The sequence below is a fragment of the Platalea leucorodia genome (genome assembly GCF_965183815.1).
Source record: "Platalea leucorodia genome assembly, chromosome: 5".
Lineage (NCBI taxonomy): Eukaryota > Metazoa > Chordata > Aves > Pelecaniformes > Threskiornithidae > Platalea > Platalea leucorodia.
Window position 1 is genome coordinate 76,497,746 of NC_138827.1, and position 23,472 is coordinate 76,521,217.

Sequence of the window (23,472 nt, forward strand, 5' to 3'; positions counted from 1 at the left end):
GTTGCTAATAAGTCTCCACAGGTCTTAGTTAAATTTGTATCAATAACCAGAAATGGCTACCCTTATTTCTCATCCTTAATCTTTCTTTATTACAACACACAGTAATCAATCTGCATAACATGATATGAATCTGTAACTATAGAAACATTGTGCATCAATTTTAATCTCATAGCAAAAACCTCCAACCCAATAACAGTGTACGAAATTATATACACATTTGGGTAAAGTTCTGTTTGGCTTTAAACCTCTGCTCACATTTCTTGCAGATGCAGTACTCCACACCAATCCATTCTTCAGAATAAAAGCTTTTATGTTTCCTTGACAATGAATTAAAAAACTTGAGTTATTTTGCAACCTGAGGATCTACTGTCGCTTTATGTCTTCTTCCCCACTAAAGCCAATGACAATTTTTCCTTTGGCTTAAGTGGGAGAGATGCTGGACAGTAACAGGTGTGTATCTGAAAATCCAATTTACCGATTATTATCCTGTAACCCATGATTCATTTTGCAGTTAGAGACACGGACATATAAAACCAACCTGAAAAAAAACAGTCAAAATTTAAAACTTTTAATTAAGAAAACAAGAATATCTCCTTGGCTGTGCTGGAAACAGCTCCAGGAAAGATATCCAGCAAACATTTGATCCTTTTTGTTTACTTTGGAAAACCATAACAGATACGTGCTTACACAAATAAATATCCTTCACTTCCACACGCATTGAGGTTAGACCTATGTTATAACAGAACATATGTCATAATTCTGGTCAAAACCTTAGCTTTTTCTTGGCTCCTTCTACCTCAGGAAATGGCCACAATACAAAGGAAACAGTGCATCTCGCAAGCTAGATGTGCTTGAAATCAAACCAAGAACATACCTGAGAGAGGGACTGTCTGAGGTGTGCTATTTGAGCATTGTGGCCTGTAAGATCCTGCTCTGAAACAATCTGCTTAAGCTTCTCCTTCTCTATAGCTATGCTGTTAAAGGCAGACTTCAAAAGAGAATGCACTAAGCAAAAAGAAAAAAGAAAACAAGTGTTTTCTCAGCTACAGAACTGCACATTAACATCTATTACAACATTTCAGCAATAAAGACAGAGTGTGAGATTTCCATCCCACAATTACAGAAATTTGAAACAAGGATCTGAACTTCAAACAATCCCTGCCAAATTAAGTACAAACGCTTACAGCTTGAGGTTGTAATGTGCATACTGTATGTTCACACATATGTCATCTGAGCATATTCTTGGTGCTGAACGTATGGAAAGGTGCATATTTGGAAAACCTGTGTCCAATGTGTGTTCTTTTCTTTCTGTTTTTTTTATTTTTCTTTCCAGAGTAACAAAAAAATCAGTTCTGCTAAGACTTAATATTGCATTAATAAAGAGGATTACTTGGTCTTTAAACACGTTTTTGACATTTTTTTAAGGTATCAGTCTCACGTTTTTCCTATGTTTCTTATATAACAGATAGCAGACTGACAACAAACCCTTTTAAAATAGTATTTTTCAGGCTGTGGGACCATTTATTTACTGGCAATAAAATGGCATTTCTAAAATACATTCTAGTAATAAGCTCTTCTTCTGTTGTTTCCACTGACATAGAAAACTGCACAAAAATTAATTGCACAACATCATATGTAGCAGTGACATTCTGATTCATCTTTGGGAAGAAATAAAGCATTTTATCGAGAAGCAAAATGTTTGCAAATTCAGTCACATATTTACATGATGCAGAAAGTCGTTCAGAAGACTTCTAAAAAATCTCTTATCAGACAGAGTTTACCTGTCTCTATATTCATGACATCCATGGAAAATGTAAGGATAATACGTCGTCTTTAGGCAAGCCACCTGAACAGCTAAAAAATGGTATACAATATCATCTAATGCAGATGAATGCTCTGGCCATAACTAAGTGAAGGCAATAAAGAAACACAATAAAGGAAAGGCTTGACACTTCCAGTTACCTTTTTGTGCCATCAGGCAGAATTCTTCTTGAAGCTTCATGTACTCAGTAGAGCACTCCAGAGGATCCGTTACATGGCTTGGGGGAGTCTGAAACTCGATGTCTGCACAAAGGTTGGGATTGGATGAATGCAGTCGAACGGGTGACATAGTAGCACTGAAAGGGACCTACAGCGAGAAATGGTGAAGAAATATTGTATAGGGTGCAACCAACCTTTTGACTCTGTTGAAGCAAAACACAAATTTCTTCTGAAAACAAAAGACTTGGTTCACAATGTGAAGAACATGGTAAGAGTGAACATGTAACTTTTTACTCTCCTAAATCTCAGCATAGCTGATGCAGAATTCTCTTGAAATTTTTCACTGAAACAGACAAAAGGCCTAAATACACAGCTAACAGCTAACGATGGAGCATTTCAATGCTAACATTTACAAAAATGGACCATTTCCTAATTCTTAAAAGATAACTGGAAAATTGAACCATGACACATGCTGCTTTACATTTGGACATTTGAGAGTACATGTAGTATGACTCTGTTGTTACAATATCAACATTTGAAGTATGCAAGTTCCTCCACAGATCTAGAAATAGGATATAATATTATCAAATATATCACTGAAGTTTTTCAAAACTACTAGTAAATCTTGAGTTGAAACTCACTGTACTGGCAACTATGAACCAGGAAAAAGCATAGTGTCTTTCTATATTCTTTCCAACTAAACAAATAACAACAACAAAAACAAAAAAAAAAACTCCACCTGATTTTCATTTAAAGTACATGAACCATAAATAAATGCAAAGATACGGTTTAGTAAGATGCAGCAAAGAATTTAGTTTATTATCATTTCCACTTCTCTTTCTCCTTCTATACTTTTCAGGTACAGTAATAAAAATATACATGCAAATCTTTATAAGTTATATTCACATGTATCATATGTACTGAACAGTTACCTACATGCTACATATGCAGTGTATGGCTACCACTGTTATATATGTGATATGTGTGTGTGAGCGTATGTTGTATATTATTTTAATTTTACCATTTACACACATTTGTATAAAAATCAGGCCAAGAACCCAATTTTCAAATTTAAATGCAAAGGAAAGGCATGCAGCACTACATTATTTTGTTACTTAAATATTAAGCACTGTTAAACACAGTGAACACAATAAATCTAATTTCTTTCATTATATCGATCAAATTTATAAATCAAGAATTTCCCCACTGCAGCCCAATGTAATTATTCAAATGTGGAAAATGGGGCCAAAATATAAAATGTGTCTTCCAAGGCATGATAAAGAGCAGCAGATAACATAAAAAGTCATATTACTAAGAATTTTTATCAACAGGTAAGTTCTATACTACCATCAGTATTTTAAATTGGTACCTTGTTATTTTATTAGATCAGGGAATGGCTTTATCAATCCCTTCCTGTAAAAGTTATCATCAATATATGTTTTAGGTTTCTGATTCCCCAATGAAACCCTCAAAATCCTGTTGGATCTAGTCGTCACATCTCATTCCACTCATGAGTGTATTCTACAAAATACTGTTTTCCATCCTGTTGTTCCTCAATTTCCAGATACTTATAGCACATAAAATAATAGCTCTATGGCACCTCTCCAGTATAAACTTCATTCTCTTCTCTCATGTATTTTGACTTCCACCTATATCAACAAAGTAGATGTTTTTTATTGGACCTCATTTTAGCCTCCTATCAAGAAGGCTTCATTAACAGGAGATGTAGAATAAATTCCTTCTGTTCATACTGGATATTTACCCCATTATCTTCTTTGCAAGTACCAGACTGCCTCTCTCAACAGCCCAACAAAACAAGGTTAATTGTCTAATGTGACTAAATGTAGGTTAATTTCAAGTTTCCTTTACAAAACCTTTTCACTTCTTAAATCAGAAAGCATATTCCCAGAACTTTCTGACTGGGAGCACCGCAAAGGTTCAGTTGCTCCAGGTGGCTCCAGGAGGGCAAAGTAGGTGGTTACATGATAGCTGTGCGCGCAGGGAGCACGTACCCAACCCTCAAGCCCATCCAGAAGGCAGGAAAGCAAGCTGATCCCAGCTATAATGCAGGAGCTTCAGGGAGAGTCCCTTCAGCCCCACGTGCCTGTGGTGATGGGGCAGGTTGCCCCAGCCCCACATAGACTGGCAGGCTGCCCACACATGGCAGGGGGCTCTTTAGTCACTTTGTGATGAACCTAGCTGAAGAGACCTGCTTTAGATCCATCATTTCTGCCTCATACCTCAGCTGGCCAGGCTGAAAAGCAATGATTCTGCAGTGAGGTTTATTGGAAAAATAACATTTTAAAGTATGTCCTAGAAATAGCATTTACATGTGCTACAAATACTGTCACACTGCTTGCAAGAAATATACATTCACATGACAGAGACAAGTAGCTGCTTTGCTGACTGCTTTAAATACAAGAACCAAAAATACATGAACTGTTGACTCACATGAACTCTCTTCATATGTATCTTTAAGAAAAGTTTCCAACTTTCCACAGCAGGTGAAAAAATCCACACTGAACAAACTCTTTCATTCTCTTGAACGGGCAACTGTCCAAGAAACACTGCCAACGTACTTCTCTTCCCCTTTTTTCCTTTCACTGTAGTGCTTTCTCTCTATATCCATGGTGACTTGTTTCTGACTTTATTACCCACTCTTTTTTTGGTTGGTTTTTTTTTTTTCTTGTTGTTTTGGAGTTTTTTAAAAAAATATTTAGCTTCTTGATGCATCACTCTGATTTCTTCCATACACACACTCTTCTAGACATGACCTCAGGTGTACCTCATCCTGACTTTCTGCTTTATGCCAGGAGTGTATTACCCATTCATCCATGACCTTCTTCAGAATTACATGTTCATGTAGGAACAGACTGTTCCTGGTAGAGTGGCTTGTAAGGAAAACCTCCTCTTTCTGCCGTGCATTTAACTGATGTAAGACTTTATCCCTCGGTCTATACACACAGCTTCATTGCCTGTGAAAGACAAGCACTTTGCTACATCAGCCAGGAAGAACGGGCCATTGCCATGACCACTGCAACAACTGCAGAGTCATTTTGGTGCCTCCAGTTTTCCTTTCTCCTGCACGTTTTCCAGCTCCTCCAAGGCCTCCCTCAACAGCTCCTCACTTCAGCAGCAGGTAACAACTCAGCAATTCCCTGGACTCCTACTGCCTTGCAATCTAAGTCCAGGGAGTGTTTGTTCTACTTAAGCACTCCTTGGTACAGCTCTTGCCAATGCTGTTTAACTACTGCTGAATCTACTGGTTAGAGCTTCCCACTGACACAGCTCAGCCACATAAACTGAGAGACGGGTTGATTTCTCTGCTAGGCAGGCAGATCAGTGAGGTCGGGATATCAATCAATTATTGAGCACAGCATTCAGCATCAACTGATTACAGGGGATTAAATTTAGATTCGTTAATTTGGGAACTGGAGAAACACTGATTTCTCTCATGCTTTTTAGGAGGGCCTCACAGTAACTGAGTTTTGTGGTTCAGGTAGCAGGAGCTCAAGGTATCCAGGCTTAAGCAGAAGCTATGTCTGATCTAGGGGATTTTAGCTATGGGCTGGAGCAGCAGACCATTGAATACTTTACCCTGATGAAGACATTCACTGCTTGGGCTAGGTAAGGGGTATGCATTTAAAGCTCACTTCAGTCTTTGGCAGCACAGAGTCTTCCCCGTCTAGCTGTTTTACTAATCAGTTGATGGATTAGTACTAATGTCTACATTGTGCATTCCCAATAAGTGCTTTCCTGTTAAAGCAGCAGCTGAAGCTATCCTTTTGATGCTAATTTGATTTCACAAACAGTGCTTCCCTCTCCAAACTCCCAGCTCCTGTGTTGATTTCCTAGCTCCAGATTTTATGTCAAAAACTTACAGAATTAGCAAAACTAAATACAGACACTAGAGGTAGTAATATGACTTTTTGGGATTATGGAATGTAAACAGAAAGTGTCTCAAATGAAAAGGCTAACCTTATACTACTTAAAAAAAAAAAAAAAATCAGGAAATTTTATAATTCCATGGTTGTTCGTAACAAATCTTCTTGGTTCTGCTGTCTTGCTATAGACTATCACGAGAACCTTTTAACAGAATTTGATCATTTCTTTCCATTTTGTATAGTATACAGCAGAGTATGTCAAAGACATGTTCAAATAGTGCAGGGCCTGAGTCTAACTGTCACTTGCACTTGCATAAAGGAGGAGGGACATGTACCACGTAAACAAGCTTAGACCTACATTTATGGAATTCATTTGTGTCAGGCCTGATCACTAAGAAACTCAGCTGAAAGTGGGTAGCATGGACACCTCCAAAAAGTGCAAGAAACATTTTCATAAGCTTATTACACATTCAAGTTACACAGCTTCCCATCTTTAGAGCTATCCCTTGATTTTTAAATCCACTCACTGTTGTAGCCACTGCAGCTGCTAGTCTCTGCCGGCGTCGTGTTGTGCTGAACTGGCCCTTCGGTGCTGGCCCTTCCTGACAGTGAATGCAAGAAGAGAAGGAAGTAGAGAAAGAGAAGGGAAGGGGTGATGGGACACAGGAAGATGAAAGGTGATCAGAAAAGGGAGAGGGAGAGTCTTTAAGTGGATTTCAATTTTGTCAACTCTTATGGCCTACACATTCTGAGGACATATCACATGTTTTCAGTTGTGTATGCCAGAGACATAAAAAAGCTAGATAGTTCACTAAAATTATCTCCAAATGAGTTGGACTGCAGTACGCTCACCAAGACTACCCAAAAAAAAAAAAAAAAAAAATCTATTAGCATTGCCATTCAGTTATAAGGCAATTATGGAATAAGAAAACAAAAAGGATGCTATGGCATGGCAGAAAACACAAAATCCAAACTCCTTCTGGGGGTCACTTGACCATCTAGAAGATGAGTTCTGAAAGAGATCACTTTGCATTAGTGGAAGTGCATGAACTGTGGTCATTGAAGATGCATGCATCTGAATGGTTAAACTTTTCATTGTGTACGTTATAGTGAGCTTGCTTATGTAAACATTCCTGTGTACAGCTCTAGCATTTCTGTGTCCATTCTTGAGCCTATTTGTTCATTTTCTCCACACACCACTTTTTTGAGTTTCAACTACTTCTCCCATACATTACTGAAGGCTTGGCTTCCAAATCAATGCAAAAACTCAGATAAAGCAGCACAAATGAAAACTAAATATTCCAACAACTACTTCCTTTTCTGCATGCCTGACTTGTGGCCTCATCCTGCTTAATTTGACTTTTATTTTACTTTTAAGAAAATTCATCATGGTACATTAAACTCAAGTAAGAAATTCCCTAATGCAGAGGAGCTCCACACCTATCATAAAGTCCTTCTATTTAATGTCTAATCAAAATGTCATTATTTTGAAGCCATTTTAAGATTTTAGAAGACTAGAAAAGTCACCTTTCTGCTTTTAGAAAACAATTTTCAATCCCTTTACATTCATTTCCCCTATATCTTCAGCTATAGCCACTTCAGTATTTTTAAATCTATATACATTCTTACTTTTTCTGAAAGCAGCCTGGGCACCATATAAATAACAATGGTATGGATTGGATACATTGACACCATGCTGAAGAACAGGATATGGTAGTTCAGTTATTAGCTGAAGTGCCTTGCTCCTGCAACATTCCCACCGGTAGGGTTGCTGCATCTGAGAATGGCCACACCCTTCACCCTGTGGCTGATACTAGTGGCAGTGCTACTGACAATGGAAAGGTTGTCTAATGGTCACAGTAAGAGAAGCCTTGCTTTGCAATATTTTATAAAATTCTCACATTAAAAAACATGTACATAACCTCTAAAGTAGAGAGTACAAACTTTGTTAAAGCAGAGAACACGTCATATACATAACGTAAAGCTCTTTGTGCTCTATAGAAGTATGTCTACCCTGTGAATAAGAGTTAGGAAGAATATTCTTGTTTAACTAATAGGGACAGATATAAATATACATACATACAGAGAGAGAGACATGCACAAATATATATCTATATCTGCAAGATTATGAATGGAGGTATACATTATTAAAATGGGTACAATGAGCTCTGCAGAACCACACACTCCCCTCAACACAATAGAAAGTGATGTCATAATCTGAGTTACGATACAAAGAAATACTTATTTAAGGGAAAAGCGCCTGGTTTCATTTCTGAGCTGAAAGCCTCAGTAGAGCAAGATGACTTTTCAGATTGCTCCATACTATATAGTTCTCTATTAAACTACTCACCCCAGGAAGAAAGAAAAAAAAAAAAAAAAAAAAAGGAAAAAAAAATCAGTCTTGGAACTTCACAACGCTGAGCTTTTGATGGAAATCAAATCAACATTAACTCGTTTTATCGCTTTTCCATATTTTGAAGATCTTTAGATTGTCATGAGAATGACAAATTGGTCTTTTACCCAAAGGGAAAAAAAACCCCACAACTCAGTTTTTGTACGAAAGCGTAATTTGTAAAATGAATGAATACAGGCCATTTTCATAAAACTTTAAATAGGCTTTTTAAAAATAAAAAAAACCACCTTCATAAAAGCAATCTTTCTTCAAAGAAGCAGTCCTTGTACTACTCTTGAGTAAAGGCCTGTAAATTAAGCTGTTAATTCTAAACAATTTAGCAATACTAAACCCCCAAACCTGCAAACATATACACAGATGCTACGCTCAATTTTACTTTGGGGAGTAACCCCACTCTAGTCACTGGGATTAGCTGTGTGAGCAAATTTAACTGCATACAGAACTGGTATACCTAATTGGCAAATATGTATTTCTAAGAAACAAAGTAAGCAGCTTTTCTTACAAGAAACAGTATGTTTTAAACACATTATACACCTAGCATTCATATTGCAGAATTCGTTAGCAAGAATACAACAAAAGCTATCTTATTAACAAATAATTATTAACAAGTACAATACAAAACCTGGATGGGAGAATTCTCTCCTTGCATCTTATGCAGCGGATGCTGAGCTAGCAAAAATTACACCCTTGTTCCCCATTACTCATGAACAAGACTCCTACATATAGAGCTCCCTAATTTTTATGCTCCCCAGAAGGATGGCTCTCAACATCATACTATCAAAGGGTCTTTTGATGGTAGTTAACGACCGCTCACCCTAAAATAAATACGTGCAAGTATTTCAAATGGAATTAATAGTGCAACTAGCTTAAAGTTAGGATGTTAGCATTAGCATTATCCTCTAAAACTAATGAGATGTATGGAGGCATGAGGAAAGGAAAAGGACAACAGAAGTTTTCTTAGTACCAAATGTCAACCACTTGATAGCAAATCACGTGTACGCACCATGAAGAAACAATCAGAAATTAGACAAAGTGATTCTCAGTAGTGGATGCCCTGATAAACGCTTTATAAAGAGTTGGAGTAGTCTTGAAAAAATGACCTATAATGAAGGCCAATGAAGCTAGAAGGAATGGCTAACATAAGAACAAAATGGCACTGTAAGCTTAAAAAGCACCTAGGCATGGGAGGAAATCCACATTTTAGTGGAATGGCAACGTGAGCAAATTAGAGATAACACAACGAGTCAGAGTGGGGCCATTTTCCACAGATCACAGCTTTAGACCATTCATGGGACAGGACAGCCCTTGGAAGACTAAACAATGTGTTGAGCCCATCAAACTAAGCAAGATAATGGAGCAGCCAAAAAAGAGTTTTCGTCTTCCATACAGTTTAGAATAATTTTCTTTTTCCTGTTTCACTGCAAATTAATTTATAAACCAGTCATCAATAACTTTATGCTTTGCTCTAACAAAATAAGCTTTACATTTCCAGCATTAAGCTTGCCAGGAGTTAATGCTGACCCAGGTAAAGCAGAGTTCATTATCGACCCAGAAGTCACAGACCCATGTAGAGCAGTGCTATGCAAACAAATTCTCTCAGGGAAACCTGCAAACCAACTGCATTTGAGAATTTCAGGAGCTGAGGCACAACTCCTGCCAAGCCACAAACAACAGTTTGAGAGTCAGGTGCCAAAATGATGGAAGCCCAGACCAGTGTCACTGGCAAAGTGCAGGCAACACAGGAACAGCTAGTAATTCCTCATAACCCACCCTAGATCATCATACATTGATTGCTCTCATCATTTTTTCACCATTTTTCTGGAGAGGAATTTCTCTGAGACCACTGTGGCATGAGAGAAGAACATGCAGTGTTGACTGTCTCTTCACAGGCACCAAGTACTTGCATCCATTTTCCTGATATTTTTATTTGCCTGTGTTATTCAGCAGCAAGGAAACAGTGATCCCTCAAATGCAGGTAATAGGACATGACATCAATCACCAAAATTCCTTTGTTAATAAGCATTTTTAATCCTAACAGATGCTTCATTGTTCAACCTATTGTGATTTATCTAGTATAACAGGTAGAAAGAAAAATCACCTACAAGAGCTGCAATGAGAAAGCTGATGCCACTACAATTTCTTCTTTCCTTAAGATTATTAAACTTAAATGAGTCACAGAAAACTCCTTATTGTGCCTCTAGGGGACATATTAAAGGCTTTCAAAGTTTGCATGAATTTCGAAGAATTTAAATGGATCAAAAGTTGCTGACATTTATTTATTCTGTAGCAGACATCACAGTGGTGATTGTTAGCTGCTGAAGTCAGTTGAATATAGTCTTCATGATCAGTTGCTCCATTATAAAAAAGATTGGCGTTTGGATTAGGCCTCAAAACACACAACTACTTCTGACAAAACACAGTAAGACACCCTGGATCTAGCAGTAATACAAGAGTATTATGCTTATTTCTGTGCTTTTACTTTTCAGCTCTAAGGCAAGATGGGGTAAATTCTTTCTTCATGTAATTTATTCTTTGGTTTATTCAGTTTGTTCCCATACTAGCCTTTTTCATAAGAGAAGGCTTGTGAAAATACTTCTCATTGGTAACATTCCTGGTATATGTCTTGACAAAGATAACTGGTGTGTTTAGTATTTCATTCACGTTTTCTGCTTTTAGCTTGATGTCACCTGTTTAACTGCTCATCTTGGAAAGTTTGAGATAGAGCATCAGCATCCCCGTGTGCTGCATGCATATAGCCTTTTGTGCACCTTAATTGACTAGTATTCAGATCCCCTTCCTTTCCCTAGATGGCAATGTTTTCATATGAATGAAAGTAAAAGCAATACTTTTCTCACTATCTTCTCTAGGTTTTAAACAACAAACTGAGATTTAATTTTCTTCATCAGAAACACAAGAGACAGTACATTGACTTCCTACTTTCAGCTAACATATCATTTCATGCTTAAAAGTTAATCTAAAAGTACAGTGAAAAGTAAAACGTTGTGCATTCAGTACCTGAAGTTGAATTTTTGCATCTTTGCTGACACTTTTTGTTCTCCATCGTCTCGTGACCCGCTTGTCTTTCTTTGAAATATCTACACAGTTAGCCTACATTACACAAATAGTTAAAAGCGACAAAGTACTATTAAGTTGACACAAGCAACACAGACAGTACAGCAAGTTAGTAAAGAATTGCAGCATTAGACATCTAAAAATTAGAAAGTAAAGAGAAGAATGCCACTGCCGGGGCCTGCAACTACAGCAGTGACCAGCTGTAGCTATCCATACACTTCTATAAGTACATGGTATATTTAGCTCGTTTAGCAAAACTACTGGTATACTTTCTTCATAAGTGCACAATATTTAGGACCAGTTCGTGAAATCCTTATGGATTTCTACTCTGGTACTACTCAGAGAAATGTAGAGTTCACCTCTTCCTGAAATCAATGGTAAGTCTCGTTACCTCATTGGAACTAGACTTCCCAATGCACCAACACCACTGGGAGATTTGTGTACTCAAGGGGACTGAGTGAAAAAGGAAGAAAGTATTTAGGATTTAGAATCTCCTGTTGCTTTCTTGTGGTCAAGAGGAAAACTCACCCTGAACTGGGAAACAGTCCAACCCTTGGGACCATTGCACTATGCCCTCTTTTCTAGAGCATGCAACTTCATCTTTGAGGGTCTTTGGGTCTCCACTCCTTAAAAACTTAAAATGATATCTTACTCAGCACAACAAAAACTCCTTAAATACAATTTCAATGTATACATTTATTTCTATTGTAACAGTTCTCAGTTTTGCTCTGCAAATGACTTAATCATTTGATTTGTCCTATTTAACTCAAATAATTAATGTCTTAATTGATTACACATGAAACATTGTTACACATGATTAAGATAAACATATATGATAAACCTTTCATCCAAGAGTTACTGTGATTTCAGAAAAATCATTCTGAGTTAACAGACAACATCTCTATATTTCCCTTAACGCAAAGAACAAACATTTCAGTATGATGATTTATGTTCAAGCGTATTTACCTGCATGTCTGTGAAATTTGGTGCTGACTGAGTTCTCTGTAGTATTTCTAAATTTTGAAGAAGTTTACTGAGTTCCACAAGGTTTGACTGACAATGAGCAAGATCTAACAGATATAAAACAAAAATACATTAGGTGCTTCAGTTCAGACTTCTTTTTTTTTTTTGCTGTGATGTCCATCGTTGGCATTTTAACAGTTAAATGTCCAAATCCCTAGTAGTAAGGCATCTAAGTAAAAGCTTTATTTTTAGAGATGTTGAGCACTTGTTATTTCTATGGGAGTCGGCAACAAGTCTGGACCTCAAAAATTGATCGTATTTTAACAATGACATCCATTAAGATAATACAGATTATTAAGATAAATTTTAAAAGCATCATCCCAAAACATGCATAGAGGGAAGTTCCCACCACAAACATCTAATTACCTGAAGAGCTACTTCATGTGCATGTAAAGATGCAACTTAATCACTTTACTGTTTCTTATTTTATACCAACAAGAAGTTTTGCTGAAAGAACAAGGCATGAAAAGGTAAGACTAACCTTCTGCACATCTGTCCATCTCTTCAGAGTCCTGCAACCAGGCTGCTACTTTACTCTGACCAGTAGTGCAGGTGGCAGGAAGGCTGTTACTGCAAGGTATAGGAGACTGCCAAGGGAAACTATTTTGTTGCACCTAAGGCATAATAAAATGCTTAAATTTACTGTTGCTACGTTGCTCAGTCAGTGTAATCATGATACTACTTCAGAATAAGAAAACAAAATATGCATTGCAATTTCAGTGACATCTGTGATTTGACTATATAGTTCCCCAAGATGGAGATTTTTCTGAACAGCATGTGGGAGAACCAAATCAAGAACCTCACAAGCAAACTGTGTTTGCTAACCACTAGTTAGAAAAGCTGTTGTTTAAGAGGAAGAACATTATCAAACTGTAAAGAGACAGATTTCTCCCTGATGACAAAGGCAAGTGCAAATTGTTCTGGGGATGGTGAATTCTTTGCAAGGTCTCTACAGCAACCCATTAATGAAGGCTGCAGTAAAGCTAAATTAGACAGTCTTTCAGCTGCACACACCCACAGCTTTTTGCAGGCCATTGGTTCCCACAGGGGAAACTCCTCTCTATTGGCATTACAAGCAAAGCCCACTGAAACTGCCCGTGAGCAAGTCCAGCAGGCATGAGTTTTCAATAAAAGAACACTACATACCTTTCCATCCGACACGTTAGCAGCTGGTGAAGACTCTGTAGTAGAGGCTGAAGGGAATATATGAAAGCTAGCATCTCTCGGAGATCTCACAATCTCATTCTGACGGTACAACCGGTGGTGGCGTAATTTTGAAACCCATGCATCAAACGAATCCTGGGACTTCACCTGGAAACAAATTCACTATCAAGAAAGCATTCAAAATACTACTTTTCTGCACATCTTTTACAGTTTTATTTATTTCCACTGTGGATGAAAAGAGAATAAGTATTTGCACCACTTTTTACCTTCAGATGATAGATGTGTTCTTCTGTGTCAAGATCTATTCTACGAGCCTTCTTTTTTATAGACATAACTGATAAACCAACATCAATGCTCCCATGGACTTTGCCTTTCTGTATCTAAAATCAAAAAGCAGGGTACGAAATTGGTAGTATCATGCACTTCTTCACTATATTTAACAGAAAAATATCTGGTGCTGAAATGGTTTCCCATTTTATGAACATTTTCATATAAAGCCATATTAAAAAATAAAACCTGTAGTCAGACTAACCACTTACTATATTTACAGACAGAGAAAAGTATCTCAAAAGAAGTACTTGGTTCGGAGCCAACTCCAAAGTTAAAGTGTGTTGGTTCACACCAGTACACAGCTACAGGTAAGTGAGAAGCAGAGAAAATTAAACAGTACTCAGCTCCCTGCTTCTACCGCTTGATAGTTATTGGTATCAGATCTAACTAATTTAATGCTACCCTTTATATCTCTTGAGTACGTTGTAATCAGTTCTCTGCCCTATCCACATATCTCAGAATAATCAGCTCTGGCTGACATAAAATTGAGAAAGAAAAATACATGATCAGGCTCATCTCTCAAGCACCTTCATTAAATAACTACTTTAAGTAATGTAGTTTTTATTTTCATAGAAGTAAGAAAAGGTAGAATTGTTGAGGACAGAAATCAACCAAAACCTTACATGCTTTCTATATACAGATCTCTCTTTGAATCCGTCAACAACTTTCATGTGTGCACTGTCACAAATATGCCCAGAGTGAGTATGAGATTTAATCACCCTGGCAGGCTGAATTCCAATACAAATTTTAAAAGTCTTCAACTTTACTTACATCAATTGGTGACTTCGAATATTTCAACATCCCATTATCCAGGACAAAAAACCTCTGAAAGAAAAAAAAAAAAATATTTCTTAATGAGCAGATGCAATTTAAACTGTGCACAATAATTCTTCTGCAAAAGAAAAGGATTACTCTGTAGCAATTAAGGATTGTTTGTGGGTTGGAAAGAAAGGATAAATACAGTATTGAATAATTTCCTTGCCTTTTTTTTGGACAACAATTATCTTCTAAGCAAGAAAAACTAGATTCCCCTTTTTCAACATTATGTTCTAGGTTTAACTTAACACAACTCAATAATGAAGGGTATTTTTTCAATTTTCCAGCCAATTCAATGAACTGTATAAGAAAGACACTGTAGGCCAAACCAGTTGTGTCTATTTCTTCATTTTCTTCCTGTTTTTCTTCCCACGGAAGCTGGTCACATTTCATACTAACAACCTACCTTCCCTATCCAGAAACTGAAAAGTTTTTCCTAGTGTAAGATCTACATCTCAAAAGGAAGATGCACATATGGATGTTCTTGTGGTCTCCTTGATCCCCAGCTGGGAAAAAAACACAGGCTGTGAGACACTGCTCTACCATCCAAAACTTTGTGCCTCATGGCAGACCTCTATGCTGTGAGGTAAAGACAAGATTGTGATTCGTGCCGATTATACTTTTTCTAGCTGTAATCTAGCTAATACAGGTATTAGTACAAGTGTAAATATTAGAGCACTCCCAGCAACATACCCAGGTCATGGGAGGGCTTATGTTTTGGGTGTTAGTCATGGACATTGTGTGACCCACTGTATCTTCATTGACATAGTTACCAGGGCTATGCTACCCTGACGATGCCATCTGTGCCATTGCTACACCTTTATTTTGCTGAGTGGCTCTGACTTACAGCAGAGAACAGAATCCCCTATTCACAATGTGTTTCTCCTGCAATTGAAGTTGCCCTAGCTTGTGTGTACCAGACCACTCAAGCTGCATTGCGGACAAGTTAGCATAGACTTTGGCACACAGCATAAAGATACAGCCAAGCAGGAAACCTAGACTTGAAATGAGATTCACTAACTTGTGTTTACCACCACTAACTTTCAAAACATGCTAATTAATAGAAACTAATTCATATTTTTAGAGTCTAACCTAAAGAACTAATCTATGTTAAAAATCTAAAACACAGCAAAATATTATCCTAGACTCTCTAAGCTCTCTGACATGGAAGGGAAGAACAACGTTTTCATGATGTGAACCTGATAAATCGACACTATGAGCAGGGTCAGTAGTTAGAGTGCAGAAAATATCTCCTGAAGGTAGTTCTGGAAATTATGTCAGTTGCACAACAGATGGTACCAATATCTCACGCAGGGCAAGAAAATAGTGCTTTCCTGGAGACGTAACTTCTTGAATAAGATGTCAAAATAACAGGAAGGGCTTTGGTTCTGGTGTTTTTTTGGGTTTTTTTGTTCGTTTGTTTTTTGTTTGTTTTTTTTTTAGCTAGGCGTGGTCGTTAATGAACTTCACAAGAACATGATATTCATTTCATATTGCTCTACCTCTCCACAGACAAAAAAAATGACCTTTCCTCGTAGTTCATTCCAAAGCATACTACACTTCAGAAAACGACAAACTACTCTTCGAGTTGCACATTTTATACCTGGTATGCCACTAAAGCATCTTCAGAACTGTCAGACTATAACATGCAATGTTCAATAGACAGAGGATGCTATGGCTTTGCTAGCAGAACACTGACACAGCACATCCTACAATTACTGTCTCTGAAATTCCTCACTGGGCTCTCAGCACAAAGTATTGTTACAGAAACTGCAGGATATTCAGGCAGCAGTTGGAAAAAAAAGAAACTTATTAACCAATCCACAGTTTCGAAACATAAGTTCAGCATAGATCCTTAGGTGAGATGTAAGGCAGAGTAGAGGGGGATGCTGAACTGTGAAGCTCTTAATCACATTAAAAATTATTTACACAGGTAACTGCTCTAAAGATAACATGAAAAACAGATCACCAGTAGTGATCTCCTTTATAGAACTGTGTAAGTTGGACTCCCCTTGCTCTCCTATAAAGTTCCTTTGTCCAAGAAACAACACATTATGTTAATGTATTTTAAAGGAGTGGAAGCAGTGGGTTATTCCATATATTCTTATACATCTTATTAATTGGTTTGATTTTTTGGGGGGTGGTTTTGTTTGTTTGGGGTTTTTTTGGTGTACTTGTTCGTGGGCTGTGTTGGGGTTTTTTTGTCTGAAATGCTTTAATCCCCCTAGACTAAATTCAAGTAGCGCATATGTATTTGGTAGTTGAAACTACAAACTCTAGTTAAGTTAAACAAAACCAAAAAAATCTACGGTAGATAGGCATGCAAAAAAAAGGGTTGCAGGCGTATGTATAAGTTAGTATAACTTTCAGAAAGAACAGAGAAATTAGAAAAAAGTGTAATTTATACTAGTATGGACTGCATTTGGACTCAGACTTGAGTAAGACCCACAAGTGTTTAGCAAAAAAACGAAGTTAACGCTTTCCCAAAAAAATGCCATGTATAACAAATGGTTTCACTATCCTTTGCAGTAAAATGCAATCTGTCCTAGAAAATTATCCTGCTTCAAGTACCCTCAGCTACAAAAAGACAGGTGAACGTCAATACCACACATCTTGTCGCTAAAAAAGGTGAAAAAATGTAATTATTATGGTATAAAATACAGACAAGAGAGTTTATGAACACCAGGTTTAAGGCTAACAAAAGGTAAAATTATGCATGGAGAAATGTCTCTAAATTAACTAAATAGAAACAGGAGATTTGGGGTTGAGTTTTGGGGTGTTTTGTTTTTTTAAATTGAGACATCTACTGGCAAAAGTGCATAGTCGCACTGCATGCCCACACAGAAGATTGCAATCAAGAAAACAAACAGAATTCAGGGACAAAGCTGAGCAAATCTGCCCAGTCAGCACACCTGAAGGGGAATGCTCTCCTGTACGAACACCTTAGGTCCGCGCAAAAGCCTCTCAGCTCTCCTGTGCTATCATGAAGTCCTGCGTACTTTAATATAAACTCAATGCAATCTTAAAGTACACAGCAACATTTTGTTATAATATATTGGAAAGAATGAAAGGGATATTGATTAAACCTCTTAAACCACAAGGCATCTGCTGCATTATTTACAACTTCCGCCTGGATTTTGAATACAACATTAGGCAGCAGACACTGCAATTTGGAAGCCATGAGCTGTGTGTGCAAACTAACTCTTTACACAATTTGAAGAAAAAGTCATACACCAAAATCCTGGGCATTTATTTGATGCCGTAATTTCCTCTAGACAAGAAATCCTAACTCATAAAATGAGGTAATCTTTTGACTTTTATCAGACATTTACCTTGTGCCAACCTTTTAAAGGCCATTTTCTCTTTTTCAGCATGAAACCTTCGTGTTTGTCTGGCTTCTGGACATTGGTCTGGCCTATTTTCAGACCCTCTATGATTTCCCAGCTGTCAGGTTCCTGGTGAAAAAGTATGAAGACACATTGATTAATTAACTGTGCACACACATGATGAAAAAGTGCTCTTACGTGTAGCACAAATTCTCCAGTGCAAGACAAAGAGTAAAGGAGGGCTAAGCTTTTAAATGAGCCTATTTAGGTACCAAACTACATGGTCACTGTATTATGTCCAGCTGTATCTCATTTAAAACTACTGAATATGAATATTTTTGGAAGTCTAACACTTACCAGGTAACTAAAAGGAAGTTGAAGCTTTTAAAAAAGTCTGACACTGTAAATGAACGACAATCTGATAGTGGGCCTGGACCTGCTGTTCACAACAACGACTGTGTCCCAATGAAATAAAGACATCCAAATACCTGAAAACAGGATCAAATAGTGGCTGAGCCAAGTATAAGAAAGGTCAGACATGCTACTGGAGGTAACCTTGTGAAAGTGCAGGTGGCTCTGACCACCTGTTAAGTCTATCCAGAAGGCACCCCACAAATCTGCACTGCAGTGTAAGAACTAAAAGGACTGAAGAGATTTTGCAAGAATCTGCATGTTGAAAACATACCTTTACTCAGAGTATTCCTTCTCTAAAAAAAGATGGGATCATGAGATGAAATGAGGAAGAAACCATACTGTTAAATATATGGGCATATATTAACAGTGCCCTTTGTGATATTCCCTGATCATAAAAAATTGTAAGTTTTCTGATCTTTAAAGTACAAGGTACATTGATTCTGGATACTCTAATTTTTCCTTAAAATTCAAAAAACAAGTAGGAAAAGGTTGGTTTGTTGTTGGCTTTGAATGTAGCCAGCACTTGTCTTCAAAGGCATTTTATGACAGTTTCACAGACTAATTGCGCCTTTAGAAATCTGCAAAAGTAATTTTTTTTTTATTTATTTTCCTGCATTCATTTTCACTGTATTAAGAGAAATTTATAGGAAAGCTAACTAATTTTCTCTCTAGAGAAAAGAATAGGAACTGTATCATTCCAGATACAACCAGCTGTATGCCTTTCAAGGAGCCAATTAAAGCATATTTCTTGTACATACCACTTCTTATGCATGACGACTTGTACAATTCAAGCCAGACTTATAATATACCCTAGTGAACAGGTAAAGAACAATATTTTTAAAGAGAAAAAACAGTCATGCCTTTATTTCTATCCTCTTGCTACTACTGTAATCAACAAAATTCTGTACCAATTTAAAAATCTCCTATCACCTGCTCATTAAGATTCTCTTTCACTAATTGTATCCTACAAAGTTGTAAACTTGCATTTTCTCAGCTGATCTGTCACAACTCCCAGCAATGTTATGAAAAGGTATCAAGAGAGGAAGGAGGTCATATAGCATCAAACATTTAAAGGGAAAAAAAATTGTCTCCTCCATTTCCCACAAAACTGTTCAAAGACAAGCACTGTCAGTCTTTCATAATACCTCCAAGTAAGTTACACAGCCCTGATAACGTTAACATTGCTATTATGAAAATACGATTTCAAAAGTAACAGCAAATTTCAAATCTACAACTTTCAATAAAGTCTTGTTATTTTAAGAAGGGTGAGAAGCTCTATCCCAAATAATACATACTGCAGTAGATTTTAATAGAAACATTTACTCAGTTTAGTTTTCCCTGCATAACTATAAACTGGAACTATCCCAGTGCCTGTAAATGCCATGCTCAAAAAAACACCCTTTTTTACTTGCCTGTGTTTTGCTTGGATATTATATTTCCACTACTATAGAGGGAAGCACATATGCATTATTTTTTCCCTACAAAGAAGCACTTGGCACTTGAGGGGAGAAAATTAAACCATGAGTCCCCTGGGGCGAGCAGAGAATCTCTCTCCACAGCTCTGCCAACTGATTCTTCACTATATTGATTTCTCCTTTAGAAGATCAGCTGCAGGCATAAGTCTTTTATCTACTAGATAACATCAGTATTGATTACTTCTCAACTAGAAATCACACAATCTCATATAGCTATACATTTAAAGAAAAGGCCTGATACAGAAGGACAAAACGAGCAATTATTCAGTGCAATGTGGATACCCGTCTTCTGCTGCACCAGTGCTACAAGCTGTTATTAAAACCATCCTAACAATCCTAACTGTGCCTCATCCCACAGTTTTGGTGTGATGAGATATGCCCAATACAAGGGACATTATGCAAGAGCAGCCAGAAACGGGGGAAAACCAGAGTGAAAGTTATATGCTTGAAGGGTCCTCATCCAATGCCAATTCTCAAGTACAGCATTAGTACTTCAGGACTTCTGCAATTCCTTACGTATTACGTCGGAAACAGCTCTGCACGAAGCAGCAGAACCAGGGGAACACGAGCACAACTTACAGTCCCTGGGTCTGCATATGCTCCAGGTATTGGGAATAAGGGAACCACTACCAATAGCTTTCTGAACTTAGTCTTTTTGACTGCAAAGTATTTCTTTTCCAAATAAACCAGAATGAATTATTTCATTTTCCCTGGATGAACTGCATGTTTCCTTTTGAATTTGTTTTACTAGTTCTGTTTCAGAACTTACAGACATTTAATTTCAGGTTTCTCTTTTCCACCAAATATTCCATCACAGCATCTTCACCTTTTCAGTAACAATCTTACTTTTTCATAGGAGGTACCTTAAAATGAAGCCTTCTTTACATGGAATTAGACCTATTTGGAATCTGTTATTCCAAAACCAAGGAACTCAACCAGGAAGAAGCTGACTGCAAAGCACCACGGACAAGGCTGCACCTTTCAGGAACAGGTGGTCAGGAAAGAAGGTCTCAGCAAGAAATTTTAAATTTCAAACTTTAAGAAATTATTCACAAAGAATGTCATTAGGACATATTTTTTAAATTAATACCATTATTGATTAGCAGCACCTTTGGACTTCGGTATGATTTGCTTTACCTTAATAAGAGGACTGCAGTGGATCATTTCTCAAAGTCCATTCTAGCCCCATACTCTGAGATCGTAAAACTTGTTCCTGGGGGCCATCCATGGGCAAAAAAAACCTAGACTACCACCACCATCCAAATCCTTAATTTTGTTAATATAACATCTACTAAAGATTACTGGCCCCTCTGATAACCTCAGCTGGGGAATAGGAAGCTCCAGGGCAGGCTCACAATATATTCAATGGTAGAATCATACAAAACAATATCCCAAAGCTGTTAGTCAAACTACTTTGTAACTACAAAGGGAAACTCATCACCCAGATTACAGCCCATGCTTTTGCTTACCTTGGATAGAGAGAGAGGGTCGCTTTCAAGGAACTGCTTGCTTAAAGAAGGGTCTGTGCTTCCCGAAGAAGCCTTCCGCTCCAAAATATGAACACTCTAAAAAAAAAAAAAAAAAGAGTAATTAAGTAATGAATGACTGATCATTACACTGCTTATACAAAATATCAGCATCGTGGCTAAAAACGTACCAAATACTACCCATGCATGACATAACTGCACAAATAGTTTGTCTTCTGAGGCAATACACCTCTCTTTCCCTCCTCTCTTTCTTTTTTTTATTATTGGTTTTTAAACTAATTACTCTGTTCAACCTAGAAATGACTGGGAACAAAAAAAAGCCAAAGACAGACGAGTAATGCAGTTCTCACCTACAGAGATGCAAAGTGCTCCTAGCCAGACCTATTATGTTTTCTGCTAAGATACAAGACACTGAGTATACATATCGTGCAGCTGGCATTGTCCTACATTCACTTCTGAAGCAAACCATTGCACATAAGATATTACTGCCTCTAATATATTCATTATCGCACCTTAGCATTTTGTTATTGGCTTCTCAACTGAGGTGAAGTAACTCCTTACATGAGTGCTTTTAATAGATTACAGGTGTTCACAAGATTAGTTACTGGGTCTCAGCTGATGGGCTTGCTGGTGAATATTAATGGAACACAATGATCTTAAACCATTACAGCTCTTTTTACATATGACAATACTATAAAATTTTATACCTTCAAAGCAGGGTACAAAAATGAAATACATAATGTCACAACTAGTCCTGAAAAAACTGCTATTCTTAAAAGACATCTAAAAATGTCTCCCCATTTTCCAGAAATGTTTCACTCATGTTTTGTAAAAGAAAAAGCATTTTTGCTACAGGAGAAATTAACCACATTCTGCCTGCTTGGATTTGCATTTCGTTCTCTGGTGAAATTTTGCTACATCTCGTATTATTTGGTAAGAATTCTACCACAACATGTCAGTAGCATCTCTTTGGCACAAAATAAAACTATTTCAATGTTCTCTTTCAATTTGCAACTCTGAATGACAATAGGAGAATATGGGGATTATCTCTGTTGTCAGTGGAGATTAATAAGCATCCCTGCCACTATGCACCAATAATCGGCATTTATTTTCAGTTACTTTTAATTTAAATTTACAGTGAAGAATGTGGAAAAGCAGCAGTATTATGTCACCTGCCACATTCCCCAGGGCCAACCAGTAAAAGCTTTGTCATCTATGCTTTGAAATCTTCTGCTTTATCAAAGAAAGGTCAATCTTATTACTTAGCCCAATGTCTATTACTAGTCAGATGAGAAAAACATTTGTATTTATGTAGCACAAGTTTCTACATTACGTGTCAAATAATTTAATATGCTTGTTTGAGAAGAGCACCACAAAGTTACTACTGATAAACTATGATAAAGTTTTCTCATTGAATAGATGAAATGCTGCTTAAGCACACAATATCACATTTAAACAATACAAGAAAACCTAAATCTGTTCCTCCAAGGAAGATTAAAACGTTGCTTAATTAGCATAATCAGGACGATTCCCAACTTTCTTGCCAGTTTTGTTTGGCAGGCAGGAATCCCTCCATCTTGAGATGGAGCAATGCCCAACACAGATGTTCTGAAGGTCTCATGTAGCAGCCAGTGCAGTTTGTTGTTACATAACTGCAATTTCATTTTGTACAATATTTAGAGTGGAGTAACCCAACAGCCCTTGGCTTGCCAGATTTCCAGTGACATTTTCAATAGCAGGATTTTAAGGCAAGGATTTTTTGTGCCTTTTTTTTTTTTTTAAATCAGCCCTCAGTCATTACAGTTCCACTTCAGCTGAGAAATACATTATTAGCTAACAGCACTTAAATGAATGCTGACTTATTCAACTACTTGTTTGGAAATAAGAAAATGAACATTTTTTAAATAAAATTGCCTTCTTTACATTCCTTACTTCAAGATGTGTTGTCTTGTTGTCTGCAAATGTCTGCTTTCCAATTCTTTTCTGTCGTGACCACCATTACACTGACACAAAAACACTTGTTTAAATTTGTGACACGTCTTTAGCATAATATTAGGAGACATTACTTGGTGCAAAATGTTTTCCATT

The 23,472-nt window shown here is 37.2% G+C and overlaps 1 protein-coding gene across 4 annotated transcripts in view; it reads right to left on the reverse strand.

Moving 5' to 3' along the window:
- The window catches only part of OSBPL6 (oxysterol binding protein like 6), a gene marked incomplete at its 5' end in the record, with an annotated part of 50,579 nt that overhangs the window by 15,633 nt on the left and 11,474 nt on the right, over positions 1-23,472 (reverse strand). For 2 of the 4 annotated variants that reach the window (XM_082312415.1, XM_082312413.1), the window contains 10 exons: positions 875-1,005; positions 1,963-2,128; positions 11,293-11,385; positions 12,316-12,419; positions 12,854-12,986; positions 13,519-13,683; positions 13,803-13,916; positions 14,638-14,691; positions 18,015-18,137; positions 21,367-21,462. In XM_082312415.1, coding sequence (XP_082168541.1) covers positions 875-1,005; positions 1,963-2,128; positions 11,293-11,385; positions 12,316-12,419; positions 12,854-12,986; positions 13,519-13,683; positions 13,803-13,916; positions 14,638-14,691; positions 18,015-18,137; positions 21,367-21,462 — 1,179 coding nt within the window. Of the gene's footprint in view, positions 1-874; positions 1,006-1,962; positions 2,129-6,391; positions 6,467-11,292; positions 11,386-12,315; positions 12,420-12,853; positions 12,987-13,518; positions 13,684-13,802; positions 13,917-14,637; positions 14,692-18,014; positions 18,138-21,366; positions 21,463-23,472 lie in introns of all 4 variants that reach the window. The other 2 variants (XM_082312412.1, XM_082312414.1) reach the window with 2 other exon arrangements.